The sequence below is a fragment of the Manis pentadactyla genome, chromosome 6 (genome assembly GCF_030020395.1).
Source record: "Manis pentadactyla isolate mManPen7 chromosome 6, mManPen7.hap1, whole genome shotgun sequence".
NCBI classification, from domain to species: domain Eukaryota; kingdom Metazoa; phylum Chordata; class Mammalia; order Pholidota; family Manidae; genus Manis; species Manis pentadactyla.
The window spans coordinates 66,505,684-66,521,871 of record NC_080024.1 but is presented as its reverse complement, the minus strand read 5'-3'; the positions used below and the strand labels follow the sequence as shown (position 1 = coordinate 66,521,871).

At 35.6% G+C, this 16,188-nt stretch overlaps 1 protein-coding gene across 1 annotated transcript in view; it reads left to right on the top strand.

Moving 5' to 3' along the window:
• The window catches only part of UBR3 (ubiquitin protein ligase E3 component n-recognin 3), a 296,154-nt gene that overhangs the window by 40,053 nt on the left and 239,913 nt on the right, over positions 1-16,188 (top strand). The window contains exons 2-3 of the mRNA XM_057503934.1: positions 4,058-4,197; positions 6,884-7,042. Coding sequence (XP_057359917.1) covers positions 4,058-4,197; positions 6,884-7,042 — 299 coding nt within the window. The remainder of the gene's footprint in view (positions 1-4,057; positions 4,198-6,883; positions 7,043-16,188) is intronic.

Genomic DNA, 16,188 nt, shown 5'->3' with positions numbered 1-16,188 from the left:
TGTGGCTTTCTCCTCATCTGTTTTCTTCATGCATATGCTCGTAAGCGCTTTCGTCATCTTATATCACCACTGGTTCTCTAACCTGTTATACAGGTCAGGTTCTTTTTTTATCTTTAAATAAAAGCTTTTAAAATAGAAATGATAAGATTTTAAAAGTTTCTTTGGTTTTACTAAGATTTTATGTGCCTCTGCTGAAAGAAGTTCTGAAATTCATATTTCCCTTTAAATAAAGGTTTGGACCTTAAGGTGTAGTATTTCCTAACCTTTTCCATAATATGGTAGACATGGAAATGATACTTGGATGTGACACAAGCAGCTGAGGAGACTGCTCAGACTCTGCCCGTCTCTCTGCTTTGAGGACTGAGGAAATCCATATCACCGCACTATGTAATCTATTAACCTGACACTTGGAAGCTCTGCCTGATGGGTGGATAGACTTCAACAGTGTGTGAATACTCTGAATGTTTTATTTGTTTTTGTATACATATTTTTCTTAAGGAAGAGCTTTAAAATTTTCATTAGATTCTCAAAAGGATCTATGAACAAAGAAGGGTTAAGAATTAATGCTTTAAACTGTGGAACTAAAACCAAATGAATGGCACAATCATTGCTTGTTTGCTTTCGGTGTGAATTTTTTCCTTTTGGTTTCTCAGTTGTGCATCTATTTGTTACACAATATTCGAACATTACAGGTAGAATTAATGTAGAAAGTGAAATGTGTGGCCCATTTAATTTCCACCAAATTCTGTACATATTTCTTTAAATATTTTTCTTGTTACATATATTAACATTTTCTTTCTTACACTTTCTCCAAAATTTTATTTATAAAAGAGAGTATAATACATATATATGCTATTTACAATTCTTTTCTCATTTATCTTAGATATGATTTTACTTCAGTACTTGTTGATTTTCCTCATTCTTTTAATAAGTGCAAAGTGTTTTTATGGCTTTCCCATGATTTGGCTAACCTTTATTCTTTTACTGAATTATTTGAGTTGCTTCTCATTTTTTTTGCATTGCAAACTGTGAAACAGTGAACATCATTGTAGATAATATTGTTGCAAACTTAGGAGTATCTGCATAGTAAGTACCTAGAAATAGGAATGCTAAGCAGAGGTTATGAATGTTATCAAAAACTGGATCTATTTACATGTCCAAGTGTATGATATTACCTTGTGAGCATACTTTCCAACAATAGATTAGAAAAATGAGGCTTCTCTAATCTATCTTCAAGATGAAAAAAAAAAACATTTGTTGTGTTATCAAAAGTATTAAAAACATGCAAAAGTAAAGACAATAGGACATTGAACCTCCATATTCCCATATCCTCATCACCATACTTAACATTTATCAAGATTTTTGCCACATTTTCCCCTTTCTTCTCTTCTGTTGAATATTTTGAAGTGAATTCCAAACATTATGTCCTTACTCTGACATGCTTCAGTGTTCATCTTTAAAATGTGAACATTTCCTTTCTTTTAAAAAATATTTAGTGTTTTAGTACATAAAATTGCAATCATATATATAAGCAGTGAGCATAATGACCTTAACTAGTATCATCTTTTATTAGGAAAAACTCCGTCCATGACATTTTTTATTTAAAGACTACTTAAAACTAAATTCTTTTGACTTGGTGCCTTAAGAATCTGAAAGGAGTGTTGTGCTGGTTTTGATAATTGGCCTGCATTCTATTTAATGAGCATAGAATAATGAAACCCCATGCATCCATCTCCCAGTTTCATCAGTTAACAACTCCTAGTTATCTTGGTATACTCTCACCTGCTCCTGTAACTCCACCAGATTATTTTGAAGCAAGTCACATACTTTATAACATTTCATCTGTAAATATTTATGTAGATATATTCAAAGATAAGATTTCCTTTTTCAGCGATAACTACAATACTGCTATTGTCATACCTACACAAAATAATTCTTAATATCAGCAAATATTCATGAACGTTTACTTATAAAACCACAATGCTGTTATCACACCTAATAGAATTATCTAATGAATTTATATGCAGTTTATAATTGGACTTCCCCAATTGTCTTAAAAAAAATGCCTTTTTAAAGTTGGTTGGTTAAAACTGGTTCACACATAACATACAGTTAGTTATTTGGCCTGTCTTCCAACCTAGAGTGCTCGGTCCCTCTACCTCCTTTTCCCCACTGCCACTGACAGCTTGCAGAAACTCAGTCAGTTGTCCTGTATAATGTTCTACATTCATAATTTGTCTATTTGCTTTTTTTGTGATGTCATTTAACTTGTTCATTTATGTCCTATTCTTCTTATAAATGGAAGTTAGCTCTAGAGACTTGGTGTCATTCAGTTTCAAGTTATTAAGATAACTTCATAAATGGTACTGTTGCTTCATAAGCATTGAAGCATTGATTTTTTTCATTTCTGGTGATACTAAGATTGGAAGAATGTTAACTGTCTGATCTCTAAGTGGAAAACTTCCCCTCAAGCCTCCCTCTAATGGCTCCATTGCATGGGTCAGTTATTTCAGTAGGTATCACAAATTTGTCATTTTCTAGTTAGTCATTTTTTATTTTAATAAAATTCATTGCTTTGATTATCAGAGAACTTGAGCATCTTTTCATATGTTTATTGGCTATTCAGTACTTCTTTCATGAATTGTTGATGATCTTGGTTGAACAATTTTTTTTCAATTTTTTCTTTTTCTTATCCTTTCTCAAGAGTTTATACTCATAGATAATAATCTTTTATTTGTTTTATCTATTGTAAATATTTTTTTTCTGGTTTGTAATTGTCTTCTGCATAGAAATTTTTGATTTATATAGCCAATTTTAATTTTACTCCTATGGCTTTTGGCTTAAAGTCTTAGGCTTTCTATAACTTGAGATAAGGTAGGGGAATATTTTATTTTCCTCCTGGTAACTATGTTACTATCTTTACATTTGATTTCTGATCTGTATAGAACATATTTTGTATATTGTAGAAAAGTCACATTTACTTCCTGCATGTAAATAATCGTGTCAAAGCAGTTTATTGAAGGTCTTTTGATAACATTGAATTGAAATGCTACATTTATTATATTAAATTCACAAAGTTACATAGTCTGTTTCTATATTCCCTTATGGTCCAATAATGTTATCACATTACTACAGATTTTTCATTATAATAGCTTTGTGTACTGTGTTTTAGGGTTTATGTCACTATCATTAATCAGATTTTTTCAAGTGTTACTAGTTTTTTTCCCCACACGTGTACTCTTCTACTTGAACTTTAATATTAGTTTGTGGTTAATACTGTTGAGATTAACTCTGATGGCATTAAGTTTGGTGGAACTGACTTTCAAAAATAAATCATTTTTTTCATGTGGTAATATAGTTTTTGTCTATTCAGATCTTTTGTATATACTTTTTAGCTAAAATAGATTCTTCACTTTTAGTAATAATTTTATTTCTATGCATTTTATATGTTTAGTATGGTTATTTTGTGTTTGGTCACAAGTTACCTTGTTAGTGCTTAGTTGGAATGTGAATATAGAATAGTTTATTTCATTTTTTGCTCAAGTATATCCATCCCAGTCATACCTTAAAATTAAGTATAAACAAGATTAGAAGGATTGTGTATACTTAATGTGTATAAACTTTTCAAATAAACCTTCTGTTTATATCACTTATCTATTTGTTAATGCAGTAAATTAGAAGTAATTAAGGAATGGTAAGTGCAAATTCTTTGGGAAATCATCAGTTTGTACATAATGATTTACAGAGTGGAAGCAATACAGTAGTACTTGGAAGTAATACTTGTAATAAATAGTGAGTTGTTTTTTATTTTTTGTTTTGTATTCTAGTTGGAACTTAACTAGTATGGTCTTTTATTAGTAGGAAATTTCCTTCAGCACCATTTTTCATTTAAAGACCTATTGAAACTATATTTTAACTTGGTGCCATAAAAATCATTAAGGAGGCTTTGATACACTGGCTTTGACATTAGCCTGTGTACTGTGATATGTAAATAAGAGTAATATATTCTTGGCAGACTAGACATCACTGTTAATTTTTTTTCTTTTTCATATTACAGGTTTTGCAAAAGGCATCAAATTAAATCAAGTTTGAATATTCCCTGTGTCCCCAAAGACTTATTGATGATGTCTGAATTTGTTCTTCCAAGATTTATTTTTTGTCTTATTCAGTACTTAAGAGAAGGCTATAATGAACCAGGTATGTTTCATCCACTCTTTGAGTACTCTTTTTAAGTTGTCTATTAACAAAATTTAGCATTGATAACTGGGGAAATTATTTTTTTGCTTAACATTTTTTATGAGATGACTGTGAAATACAGAGACTAAATAAAAACAGTAAATATCAATTATATAATCTCATAGATCTCTTGTCTTAGGTACAGTTTGACACCCTCTTTTCCTTTGGTCAGAAATGTTTTTGGTCAAATTTACCTGGCCATTTGCAGATGAGTAAATAATCATTTTATGGGGTTAAAGTGACTTTATTTGCAATTACATTATGATAGTAGTTAAGAATGCCTGGAAATGTTTGAATTTAACTTGAGATTTTCAGAAGATAAACTGTTTCACCAGTCTTCCTCTTTCTCTCTTTTTTTTTTGTAAACATCCATATATGCTTATTCCCTTCCATATATAACAACTTAGGAGGGGGTTACATTGCTCACTTCCATGTTACTTGTAGAATGGGTGTAAGCATTGTGATAGTATTGAAATGAGAAAAGAAACATGCAAGTTACATATATTTTTGCTTTTTAAGATTTAGTTACAGTCTTTATTACTTTGCATATTTTATTTAAATATTTGGATTTAGATTTCATCAGTTAAAGTTCTGTGTCTGATATTGTGAATTACAAATATCAGTTAGTGGTATGAAACAAATGTATCAACTTTTTATGATGTCTTTTACCTTTCTGATGATACTTGCATTTTTTATCATTTAAGGGACTGCATTTTGCATTACTTTTAGAGGTTTTAAATTATTTGGTACAAATAATCTTAAATCCAGTTTTTAACTATGGCACACATTTTTATAGTCTGTTTTTCCCCTATCTTTAAGTGTAAAGAAATAATATATATCATTGTCATCATTTCTAAAGGCATCATTTTATCTTCATTGTGAGAGAAAACTTATTTTGACATTTTTAAGCAAAGTATGCTGTCCTTTGTTAAGTACTTCTACTGCTCTCAGAGTTTGTATCTTAAAATACAAAAAGAAATACTGGTTCAAATTATTTCAAATACAGAAAGACATTTGATTTAGTCCTAAACTACTTTCTCTTTGGAATGAAGAAACTGGAGACCAGCTGAGTTACTGAACTTGCCTTTTGTGTTATTTCTTATATATTAGTTAACAGATTTTTTGGAAATTTACATTTTGTATTATAGGTGTCATATTTTAGGGAAATAATAGGTAGAAATCATTTATTTTGACAGCCTTAAAAATTGGCCATTAATTTATTCAAAGAGTAATCAATACAAAAATATACTTACATATTTTTTCATTTGGTGATATTTAGCAGCTCTAAAAGACGACATAGGTACATGGCTTTGATAATTATGTTACCATTATCTGAAAATATAAAGGAATGCATGGAAGCACTTTTTTGTCTTAAGATGAGCTTCATGAACTTAGCTTCAAGAAGCTTTCCTCTCTGTTTTACCACTTGTGCTCAGCATTAATTTTTTCTGTCTATGCCAAAAAATCACTGCATTGCTTTGTGGAGAGATCACTTTTTAAAATTTAAAGTTAAAGAAATTCTTTAAATATTCTATTCCAATATAATGAAGCTCAGAGAGCTTGTGCTTTGATAATTGCATTGAGTTCCATTTCTTATTTCACACTACCATTTTCAGACTGGTGTCAGAACTGGTGTTAGAACCCCCGGAAACTAAAAACAAATGTTAATTGAGCATCTGCTGTATTACTACATAAGTCATTGGGGAGAATAAAGTTGAATAATACACAGATTCAGTTTTCCACTTACAAAGTAAGGTTTTTTGTTTTTTTGCATCCCAGGACTTAGTTATCTAGAAATTCATTCACAGATCATCTTTGAATAACATGAGTTCCTTGGAACTACGCCTTACTCAGTTTTGCTTTGTAGTGCCTGTTATATAGAAGATGCTGAACACATGTTGAGTGGAATTGATGTCCCTTTTCTTGGGTACACAGAGCCTGTTAGCTCCCATATATGTATTCTTCTTTCAGTCAATTATGGCTAAGCTCAAATCTCTCTCTTCATTTGTTCCTTTGAGAACTTGGTTTCTCCAAAACACTTCTTTATTCTTTCCCTCTTAAATATTTTTTCAGTTGCTGTCTAAATTTCTTTTCTCTCCTTCTTGCTCTACTAGGCAAATCTTGCCTGGTATTTTAAAATTGTTTTAGTAAAAACATTCATGTTTATGAAAACAGGTTTTCATTTTCATTGCTTTGGCCTCTAGTTAACATGAGTATGTATTTTTGGAATATGATAGATGATGGGTTATTTACTTCACACGTTTAAATTTAGAGCTGACATAATTTTGTCCTAATACTCTTTCTTAAACACTACCTTGTTTTGAAATGATCTTATGGTTATATATATGTATCTGGAAGTATAGGACCCTCAAATTAAATGCTTTTTATAACAATTAATGCTTAATACCTTGTAAAGTCCTATTTCCATCAACCTTTTATCAGAGGACTGAATTCCTGAGCAAGTCTTTCTTAGGTTGGGTGCTGAGTAGACACCTACCTTCTAAACAGAGTTCTTTATATTAACTTTTTTGATTATAAAATACTGTCATCAAGTCACTAAATTTTAAAAGAATAAAATATTTCTATTCTCAGCAAAATATTTTAAAGCTATTTATATATATATATACACACATATATTTTATTTTAGCAGCTGATGTACCATCAGAAAAAGACCTTAACAAAGTCCTTCAGCTTTTGGAACCTCAGATTTCCTTTTTAGAAGATCTGACCAAAATGGGAGGAGCAATGCGGTCTGTTCTTACTAAGGTTTTGACAAACCAGCAAAACTACAAAGATCTGACTTCTGGTGAGTAAAATGTTATGGTAGAAGTAAGTTAAAATTTACCTGTGTTGCTATAATAATAAGAAATTATGTATTTTAGAACTTAAAAAATGTAGATTTTTTTTCAAAGAATGCTAAAATTGAAAGTTATTAGGAGTACTTCTTATCTTATGGATGAAGAAACTGAGTCCCAGAAATATTAAATGACTGGTTCAAGACCTCACAACTAACTTATATTGGAGTTGGGACTAGAATCCAGGTCTCCTGATTAACTTTTGGTGTGACATATTCATAATTATACTTTACCTCCCTTTTTCCAAACAATAACAACAAGCACTTCTGTATCTTGACTTTTATTATTCTAACTTTTGGATTGTATGGCCTAGGATTTTATAGTAATTTAGAGTTTAAGTTATAAAATTTGAAATTTGTTGAATATGTTCATGCAAGATATACTGTTATATAAGATAGTTTAGTTTTTACACCATTCATTCAGCTGAGATTTATACTACAATTAATAGATATAAAGTATTTAAAAATCTTGTTATAAATATTTTGAATAGCATTATTTTTGCTGGCTCTTGAACATGTTTTGAAAGTTGAAATTTATCTTCTTTCTCTGCAGTGGTGAAACTTCATGTTTTTTATTAACTAAGTGTTAGAGATAGTCTTATCTGATATGTTAATTTTTTCAGCACATACTTACTAAGCACCCACTATGTGCTTGACTTTGGACTATGTACTAGAGTTTGGGGTGGGGAACATAAATGGTAAACGAGGTAGCCCTATGACTGCCTTATAAAGCTTATGGTCTAATGAGTGAGATTAGTCTTCTTTAATTTCTCTCATGAGTGTCTTGTAGTTTTCAGAGTATAGGTCTTTCTCTTCCTTGGTTAGGTTTATTCCTAGGTATTTTATTCTTCTTGATGCAATTGTGAATGGAATTATTTTCCTGATTTATCTCTGTGCTACGTCATTGTTAGTGTATAGGAATGCCACAGATTTCTGTGTATTAATTTTGTATCCTGCAACTTTGCTTAATTCAGATATTAGTTGTAGTAGTTTTGGAGTGGATTCTTTAGGGTTTTTTTATGTACAATATCATGCTATATGCAAATAGTTACAGTTTTACTTCTTCTTTACCAATCTGGATGCTTTGTATCTCTTTGTTTAATCTGATTGCCATGGCTAGGACCTCCAGTACTGTGTTGAGTAACAGTGGAGAGAGTGGGTATTGCTGTCTTGTTGCCGATCTTAGAGGAAAAGCTTTCAGCTTCTCACTGTTAAGTATGATGTTGGCTGTAGGTTTGTCATATATGGCCTTTATTATGTTGAGGTACTTTCCCTCCTTACCCATTTTGTTGAGAGTTTTTATCATGAATGGATGTTGAATTTTGTTGAATGCTTTTTCAGCATCTATGGAGATGATTATGTGGTTTTTCACCTTTTTTTTTTTGTTGATGTGGTGGATTATGTTGATGTATTTTCGAGTGTTGTACCATCCTTGCATCCCTGGGATGAATCCCACTTGATCATGATGGATGATCTTTTTGATGTATTTTTGAATTTGGTTTGGTAATATTTTGTTGAGTATTTCTGTATCTATGTTCATCAGGGATAGTGGTGTGTAATTTTCTTTTTTGGTGTTTTCCTTGCCTGGTTTTGGTATTGAAGTGATGCTGGCCTCATAGAATGAGTTTGGAAGTATTTTTTGGAAATAGTCTTCTATTTTTTGGAAAACTTGAAGGAGAATCGGTATTAGGTCATCACTAAATGTTTGATAAAATTCAGTGGTGAAGCCATCTGGTCCAGTGGTTTTGTTTTTAGGTAGGTTGTTGATTACCAGTTCAGTTTCATTGCTGGTAATTCGTGTGTTCAGATTTTCTGTTTCTTCTTTGGTCAGCCTTGGAAGGTTGTATTTTCCTAGAAAGTAGTCCATTGCTTCTAGGTTATCCAGTTTGTCAGCATATAATTTTTCATAGTATTCTCTAATAATTCTTTGTAGTTCTCTGGTGTTGGTAGTGATTTTTCCGTTTTCATTTCTGATTCTGTTTATGTGAGTAGACTCTTTTTTTTTTTGATAGGTCTGGCTAGGGTTTTATCTATTTTGTTTATTTTCTTGAAGAACCAGCTCTTGCTTTCATTGATTCTTCTATTTTATTTTTCTCGATTTTATTTTTTTCTGCTCTAATGTTTATTATGTCCCTCCTTTTAATGACTTTGGGCCTCATTTGTTCTTCTTTTTCTAGTTTCATTAACTGTGAGTTTAGACTGCTCAGATGGGATTGGTTGTCTTTCCTGGGGTAGGCCCGTATTGCAGTATACTTTCCTCTTAGCACGTCCTTCGCTGCTTTCCACAGGTTTTGTGTTATTGAATTATTGTTCTAATTTGTCTCCATATATTGCTTGGTCTTTGTTTTTATTTGGTCCTTGATCCATTGATTATTTAGGAGCATGTTGTGAAGCCTCCATGTGTTTGTGAGGTTCTTCATTTTCTTTGCCTAATTTATTTCTGGTTTCATAACCTTTGTGGTCTGAGAAAATGATTGGTACAATTTCAATCTTTTAAATTTACCAAGGCTCTTTTTGTGGCCTAGTATATGATCTATTCTTGAAAATGTTCCATGTGTATTTGAGTAGAATGTGTGTTCTCTGCTTCTGGATGTTGAGTTCTGTAGATGTCTTTTAGGTACATCTGTTCTAATGCATTGTTCAGTGCCTGTGTGTCTTTACTTATTTTCTGTCTGGTTGATCTGCCCTTCAGAGTGAGTGGTGTGTTGAAGTCTCCTAGAATGTATCCTTTGCATTCTATTTCCCCTTTTAATTCAGTTAGTATTTGTTTCACATATGCAGTCCTCCTGTGTTGGGTGCATAGATATTTATAACGGTTATATCTTCTTGTTGGATTGACCCTGTTATTATTATGTAATGTCCTTCTTTGTCTCTTGTGAGTTTCTTTGTTTTGAAGTCTTATTTTGTGTGATACAAGTACTGCAACTCCTGCTTTTCTTTCCCTATTGGTTGCATGAAATATCGTTTTCCATCCTTTCACTTTTAGTCTGTGTATGTGTTTGTGTTAAAAGTGAGTCTCTTGTAGGCAGCATATAGATAGGTCTCCTTTTTTAACCATTCATTGACTCTATGTCTTTTTATTCATACATTCAGTCCATTTACATTTAGGGTGATTATTGATAGGTATGTACTTATTGCCATTGCAGGCTTTAGATTCATGGTTATCACGGTTTCAGGATTAACTTCCTCACTACTATCTAAGAGTCTAACTTAACTCACTTAATATGCTATTACGAACACAATCTAAAAGTTCTTTGTTTTTCTCTCCTCCTTTTTCTTCCTCCTCCATTCTTTATATATTAGGTATCATATTCTGTACTCTTTGTGTATCCCTTGATTGACTATGGGGATAGTTAATTTAATTTTGCATTTGCTTAGTAATTAGCTGTTCTACTTTCTTTACTGTGGTCTTATTTTGCCTGATGACAGGTATTAAAGATTAGGAACACTTCCATCTACAGCAGTCCCTCCAAAATACACTATCGAGATTGTTTGTGGGAGGTAAATTCACTCAGCTTTTCCTTATCTTGTAGTTGTTTCATTCGTCCTTCAAATTTAAATGATAATCTTTCCGGATAATCTTGGTTTGAGGCCCTTCTGCTTCATTGCATTAAATACATCATGCCACTCCCTTCTGGCCTGTAATGTTTCTGTTGTGAAGTGTGATGATAGCCCCATGGGCTTTCCTTTGTATGTGATTTTATCTCTCTTTCTGGCTGCTTTTAATTTCTATATGTCTTGGTGTTGTCTTCCTTGGGTTCCTTGTTTTGGGAGATCTGTGGATCTTCATGGTCTGAGAGATTATCTCCTTCTCCATATTCGGGAAGTTCTCTGCAATTACTTCCTGAAAGACACTTTCTATCCCTTTTCCTATGTCTTCTTCTGGTACGCCTGCTATGCGAATATTGTACCATTTGAATTTGTCACACAGTTCTCTCAATATTCTTTCATTCTTGGATATTCTTTTTCTCTCTGTGTCTCAGCCTCTTTGTATTCCTCTTCTCTAGTTTCTATTTCATTTTTCATCTCCTCCACCATATCTAATCTGCTTTTAATACCCTCCATTGTGCTCTTCAACGATTGGATCTCCGACCAAAATTAATTCCTGAGTTCTTGAATATCTTTTCATACCTCCATGAGCATGTTAATTATTTTTATTTTGAACTCCCTTTCATAAAGATTTATGAGGTTGATGTCATTTAAATCTTTCTCAGGAGTTGTATTAATTATTTTACTTTGAACCAGGTTTCTCTGCCATTTCATATTTGTATATGGCGCCCTCTAGTATGCAGAAGCTCTACTCTCTGGAGCTGCTCTGCCCCTGAAGCAATGTCGGGTATCGCAGGGGAGTAGTATTGGTGCCTGGGGGGAGGTAAGAGCTGTTTCCTTCTCCTTGGCTGCTATGCCTATCTCCACTCCCTGAACCAGTGGGCCGATCACACAGGTATAAGCCTCTGTGGTTTGCGTTTGTAGTTCCTGTAGACAGATCTTCCCTCTGGCAGGCCTAATGCCAGGGTAGGTTTTGCTGGTTTGTGAGCCAGGTGGGGCTTGCTGGGAGAAAGGTGCAGTAGGCTGCGTCTCATATAGGGGGTCCTTGAAGCTGTGTAGCCAGTCAGGGAGCTGGAGCATCTGAAGATTGTGAAGGCTCTCAAACTCCTGGGCAGAGTGCACCCGAACAATTTTGTCTACCTGTCCTTTCTCCTGAGCAGTAAGCTGTTTGCAATCCTTGCCTCTTTAGCAGCCCTCTTGCTAAGGGCTTCTTTGTTAGGAAGACTCTCAGACTGCCTACTTTTCTTTTGTCCCAGAGCAGGTGGATACAGATCCCTGCTTTCCACAAGTGGCTGGAATCTCTGTCTCTCCAGGTGTTCTTCCTGTCTTAGCTTTCTAATCTTCTTATCATGAGAGTATCATGAAAGCACCATGAAATGCAGGTTTTTGCTCCCAGAGCAGATCTCTGGAGTTTGGTATTCAGTAGTCCTAGGCCTCCACTCCATCCCTGCTGCACTTCTCTTCCTCCCGCCAGTGAGCTGGGTTTGGGGAAGGACTTGGGTCCCGCCAGGCCACAGCTTTGGAATGTTAGCCTGTTCTGGGGGTCTGCTGTTTTCTCCAGGTGTATGCATTCTGGTGCAGTCCTCTTTTCTGTTGCTCTTTCAGGATTAATTGTATTAATTATATTTTTGTATTATATGTGGTTTTATGAGGAATCCTCTGTCTCACCTCTCGCGCTGCCATCTCTCATCCTGTCCCAATGTGTAGGTTGGTCTTAATGGAGCCTAAAACCCTCACAGTATCTGCAAGTTGAGACAAAGTTTGGAGATTATTTCTGTCCATTTAGAGGGCCTTTTGATAACCGTAAGCCTTCTAAGAATATGTGCTCTTTGCGAAGTGTAAAACCAAACCTTCATAGTTCTTTGTAATCAGACTGTTAATTGAACCATCTTTTAGAATTAAAATGAAAACTCCTCAAAGGAAGATAGGAGAATCCAGATTTGACACTGTGTCATTTGAATATCCAGTATAAAAACTACTGGGCATTGAAGAAAATGGGAAATTGTGCACTATAACCAAGAAAAATGGTCTGTAGAAATTGACTTTGGAATGATCCTGTTGTTGGATTTAGCAGATAAAGACATTACAGCAACCAGTGTAAATATGTTCAAAAAATTAAAGGAAATCTGTTCAAAGAATTATAGGAAAATATGTTAATGAGTGAAGAAATAAAGAATCTAAGCTAAGAAATGTAAAGAAATTAAAAAAAGAAATTCCAGTTTGTAGAATGCAATAAATGAGCTGAAAATTTACTGTACAGGTTTAGTAACAGATTGGAGAGGTTTGAAGAAAGATTCAGTGAATTTCAAGATAGTGCAATAGATTATCTCTAATCTAGAGAACAGAGAAAACACAGTGGAGTCTCTGGGACCTATTAGAATCAGATCATCTACTGTGCATAATTGAAATCCAGGAGACGAGAGAGTTGGGAATAGGGCAGGAAAAAATCTTTGAAAAATCATGACTAGAAATCCCCAGATTTGATGAGAAACATTGACTTGGATCTGTACTATCCGATATGCTTAATGAACCCCAAACTGAATAAATTTATAAAGAGTATCACACCTGGACACCTTGATTCCATGTAGAGGGACCAGTATGATAGATATTCATGAGTGAGAATGAGCTTACTTTTTTAAAAGGAACTAAGAAAGGCTAGTGTGGTTGGAATGAAATTAGTGTAGGGGATAGTGGCACAAGTGAAGTGGCCACTTTAGATCCAGATGAGGTAGCACCTCATGGACCATTAAAGATTTTACATCTTTTCCTTAATATAGTGGGAAATCATGGAGACATTCTAGTTTGAGACATGATCAGGTATGTCAGTTAAAAAGATAACTTGCTAATTTGCCAAGAAGAGATTGGAACGGGTGAGAACAGAATCTCAGATACTGTGGCCTTAGATAAAGATGATGGTAGCTTGCTTTTGAGTGCATTTTGTGTTTTGGTGAAGAAGTGGGAGAGAGAGAAAAATTAAACCTAGAGGGTCTATTAATCTTCACCCTAGGAAATGGTTATTTGGAAACTTAACCTTTGAGAAAGAGAACAACAGCTTGTCCTTAAATCATTGTAAGAATGTATACCTTACAAATGATTTTCATGCTTGTCATTTGTATCTACAATTTAAAACTCTTAACTCTTAAATTTAAAGAAGAAAACAAATCTTTTAACTAACATTTAGTGATGGAAATCACATTGTATCTTTTTTTAAAAGTTTAAAATTCACAGTCTAGCTTCACTTCTTATCACTGCTTCTTTACTCACTAGTTATTTCTATATGCCTCAGTTTCTTCACTTATAAAAATGATTATACACTCATTTTGCCAGGCTTGTTCTGTGGGGTTGATGATATATATTTTGCTAAAAAGTATTACAGAAATTTCATTTACTGTTTCTGAGATGAATACATAGCTTTTATTATTCATATTTTTAGTCATTTCTTATATAGGACCCTAGAGATTCTTTATTTTTTTGTGAACTACTTGTGGTTATTATTATTTTTTTTACAAAAACAATTTTATAATTTTTTATTGAAGGATTGTTGATATACAATCTTATATTCGTTTCAAATATACTACACAGTGGTTCAACAGTTACCCACATTATTTTTTAAATTTTTTAATTAAGGTATTATTGATATACACTCTCTGGTGACAACTACTTAGCCTTAGGAACACTTCCATCTATAGCAGTCCCTCCAAAATACACTGTAGAGATGATTTGTGGGAGGTGAATTCTTTCAGATTTTGCTTATCTGGAAATTGTTTAATCCCTCCTGCAAATTTAAATGATATTCTTCATTTGAGGCCCTTCTGCTTCATTGCAGTAAATATATTATGCCACTCCCTTCTCGCCTATGAGGGTTCTGCTGAGAAGTCTGATGATAGCCTGATGGATTTCCTTTGTATGTGATTGTTTTTCTCTCTCTGGCTGCTTTTAATAGTCTGTTTTTATTCTTGATCTTTGCCATTTTAATGATTATATGTCTTGGTATTTGAAGGGCCCCCACCCATAAGATGGCAAACTTCCTGCTTCTCTTCTGGGTCCTCGGTTCCCGCCGGCGCCACCTGAAGCCCAATCACCCCTCGCCCCCCTCCCAATCCCAGCACCTAGCCAATAGCCACCAGCCCCGTAGAAGTGACATCTCAACCAGCTCATGCCCCTTCCTATATAACCCAGCACCTTTCCCTAATAAAGCGGAATTCTCCGGTGAATTGCTGCTGTATGTCGCTCCTTCCTTTCATTGGTGCCGAAACCCGGGAGACAGGACACCCCAGCTGGGACCCGTCTTCTCCCCGACACCAGCAGCAGCTTGTCCTCGTCCTCTTTTTCCGGCGCTGGCTCCTCCCACTCACCACTCCTCCTTGGCCTTTGGGTAAGTTTTCCCCCGGAGCAGGCCGCTCTTCCCCGAGCTATCGCAGTGCCATTGACCGTGATCGTCCGCCAAGGCCCTGACGCTCGGGGATGAGGAGGGAACTCTCCCCGCCTTAGGCCTTCACAGCTGCGGGGGACCCTCAGGCCCCTCCTCCAACAGCCATAAACGAGGTGACTCCTTTGCGGATGAGAACGCTCCCTTCTCCCCCCCCCCTTCTGTTCCTTCTGCCAAAAATTCCTTCCGCCGAAAATTCCTAGTACTAGGTTCCTCGTGACTCCGGCACTCTGCCTTCTTAGAGAAGTCTGGGTGACGACCCACACTTCCTAAGAAACTCCGACTCGTATACGAGTTTCTGCAGACCACCAAGGATCATCGGGGACGCCCTTTGTCTCCTTGTGGTCTGCTCCCAGTCCGAGGATCTCCTTTCATCTTCCCCTGTTTGTCTCCTCTGTCCTTTAGCCATGGGAGCCTCCTCATCCCTCCCTAAAGATTCACCTCTTGAATGCCTGCTCAAGTATCTAGCCACCCTCTCCCTGACACCTGATATAAAACCAAAACTTCTCCGTAAATACTGCTCCCAAGATTGGCCGACATACCCCCTAAACAATAACAACCAATGGCCCGCAGGGGGAACTCTTGATCCTAACATCACTTGCGATCTTTTTCACTACTGCCAGCACCTGAAAAAAATGGAAGGAGATTCCCTATATCGAGGCTTTTCGCCTCCTAGCTCAAAATCCCAGCATCTGCATCATCTGTTCCCCGCCCCAAGTTCTCCTAGCCTGCAAGCTGTCTCCCTCCCCTCCACACACTCCCAGTCCCTCTTCGATTACCTTTGACCCAGCCGATGAACCTCCGCCATACAGGCTTCCCCCTTCAGTCCCTCCCCCTCCTACAACCCCTCTGACCTCTTCCACCGTCTCCCCAGCCTCCACCTCCTCCCCCGCAGAAGCCTCCCGCCCACTCCCTTCCCCCTCCTCTCCTACAACATCCCCTCCCCCTTCCTCCACCACCATCTCCTCCCCCATCTCACCTCCTCCGCCTTCGCCCCCCCTCCCCTACCCCTCCCCGTGGATTGAGCCTGAGCCTTTCAGCCCCCCTTTTTCTAGATCCCGGGGGCCTCCTCTGTTTTTGCCCTCATCACCTGTTTCTCCCCAACAGACTGAGCCAGAAC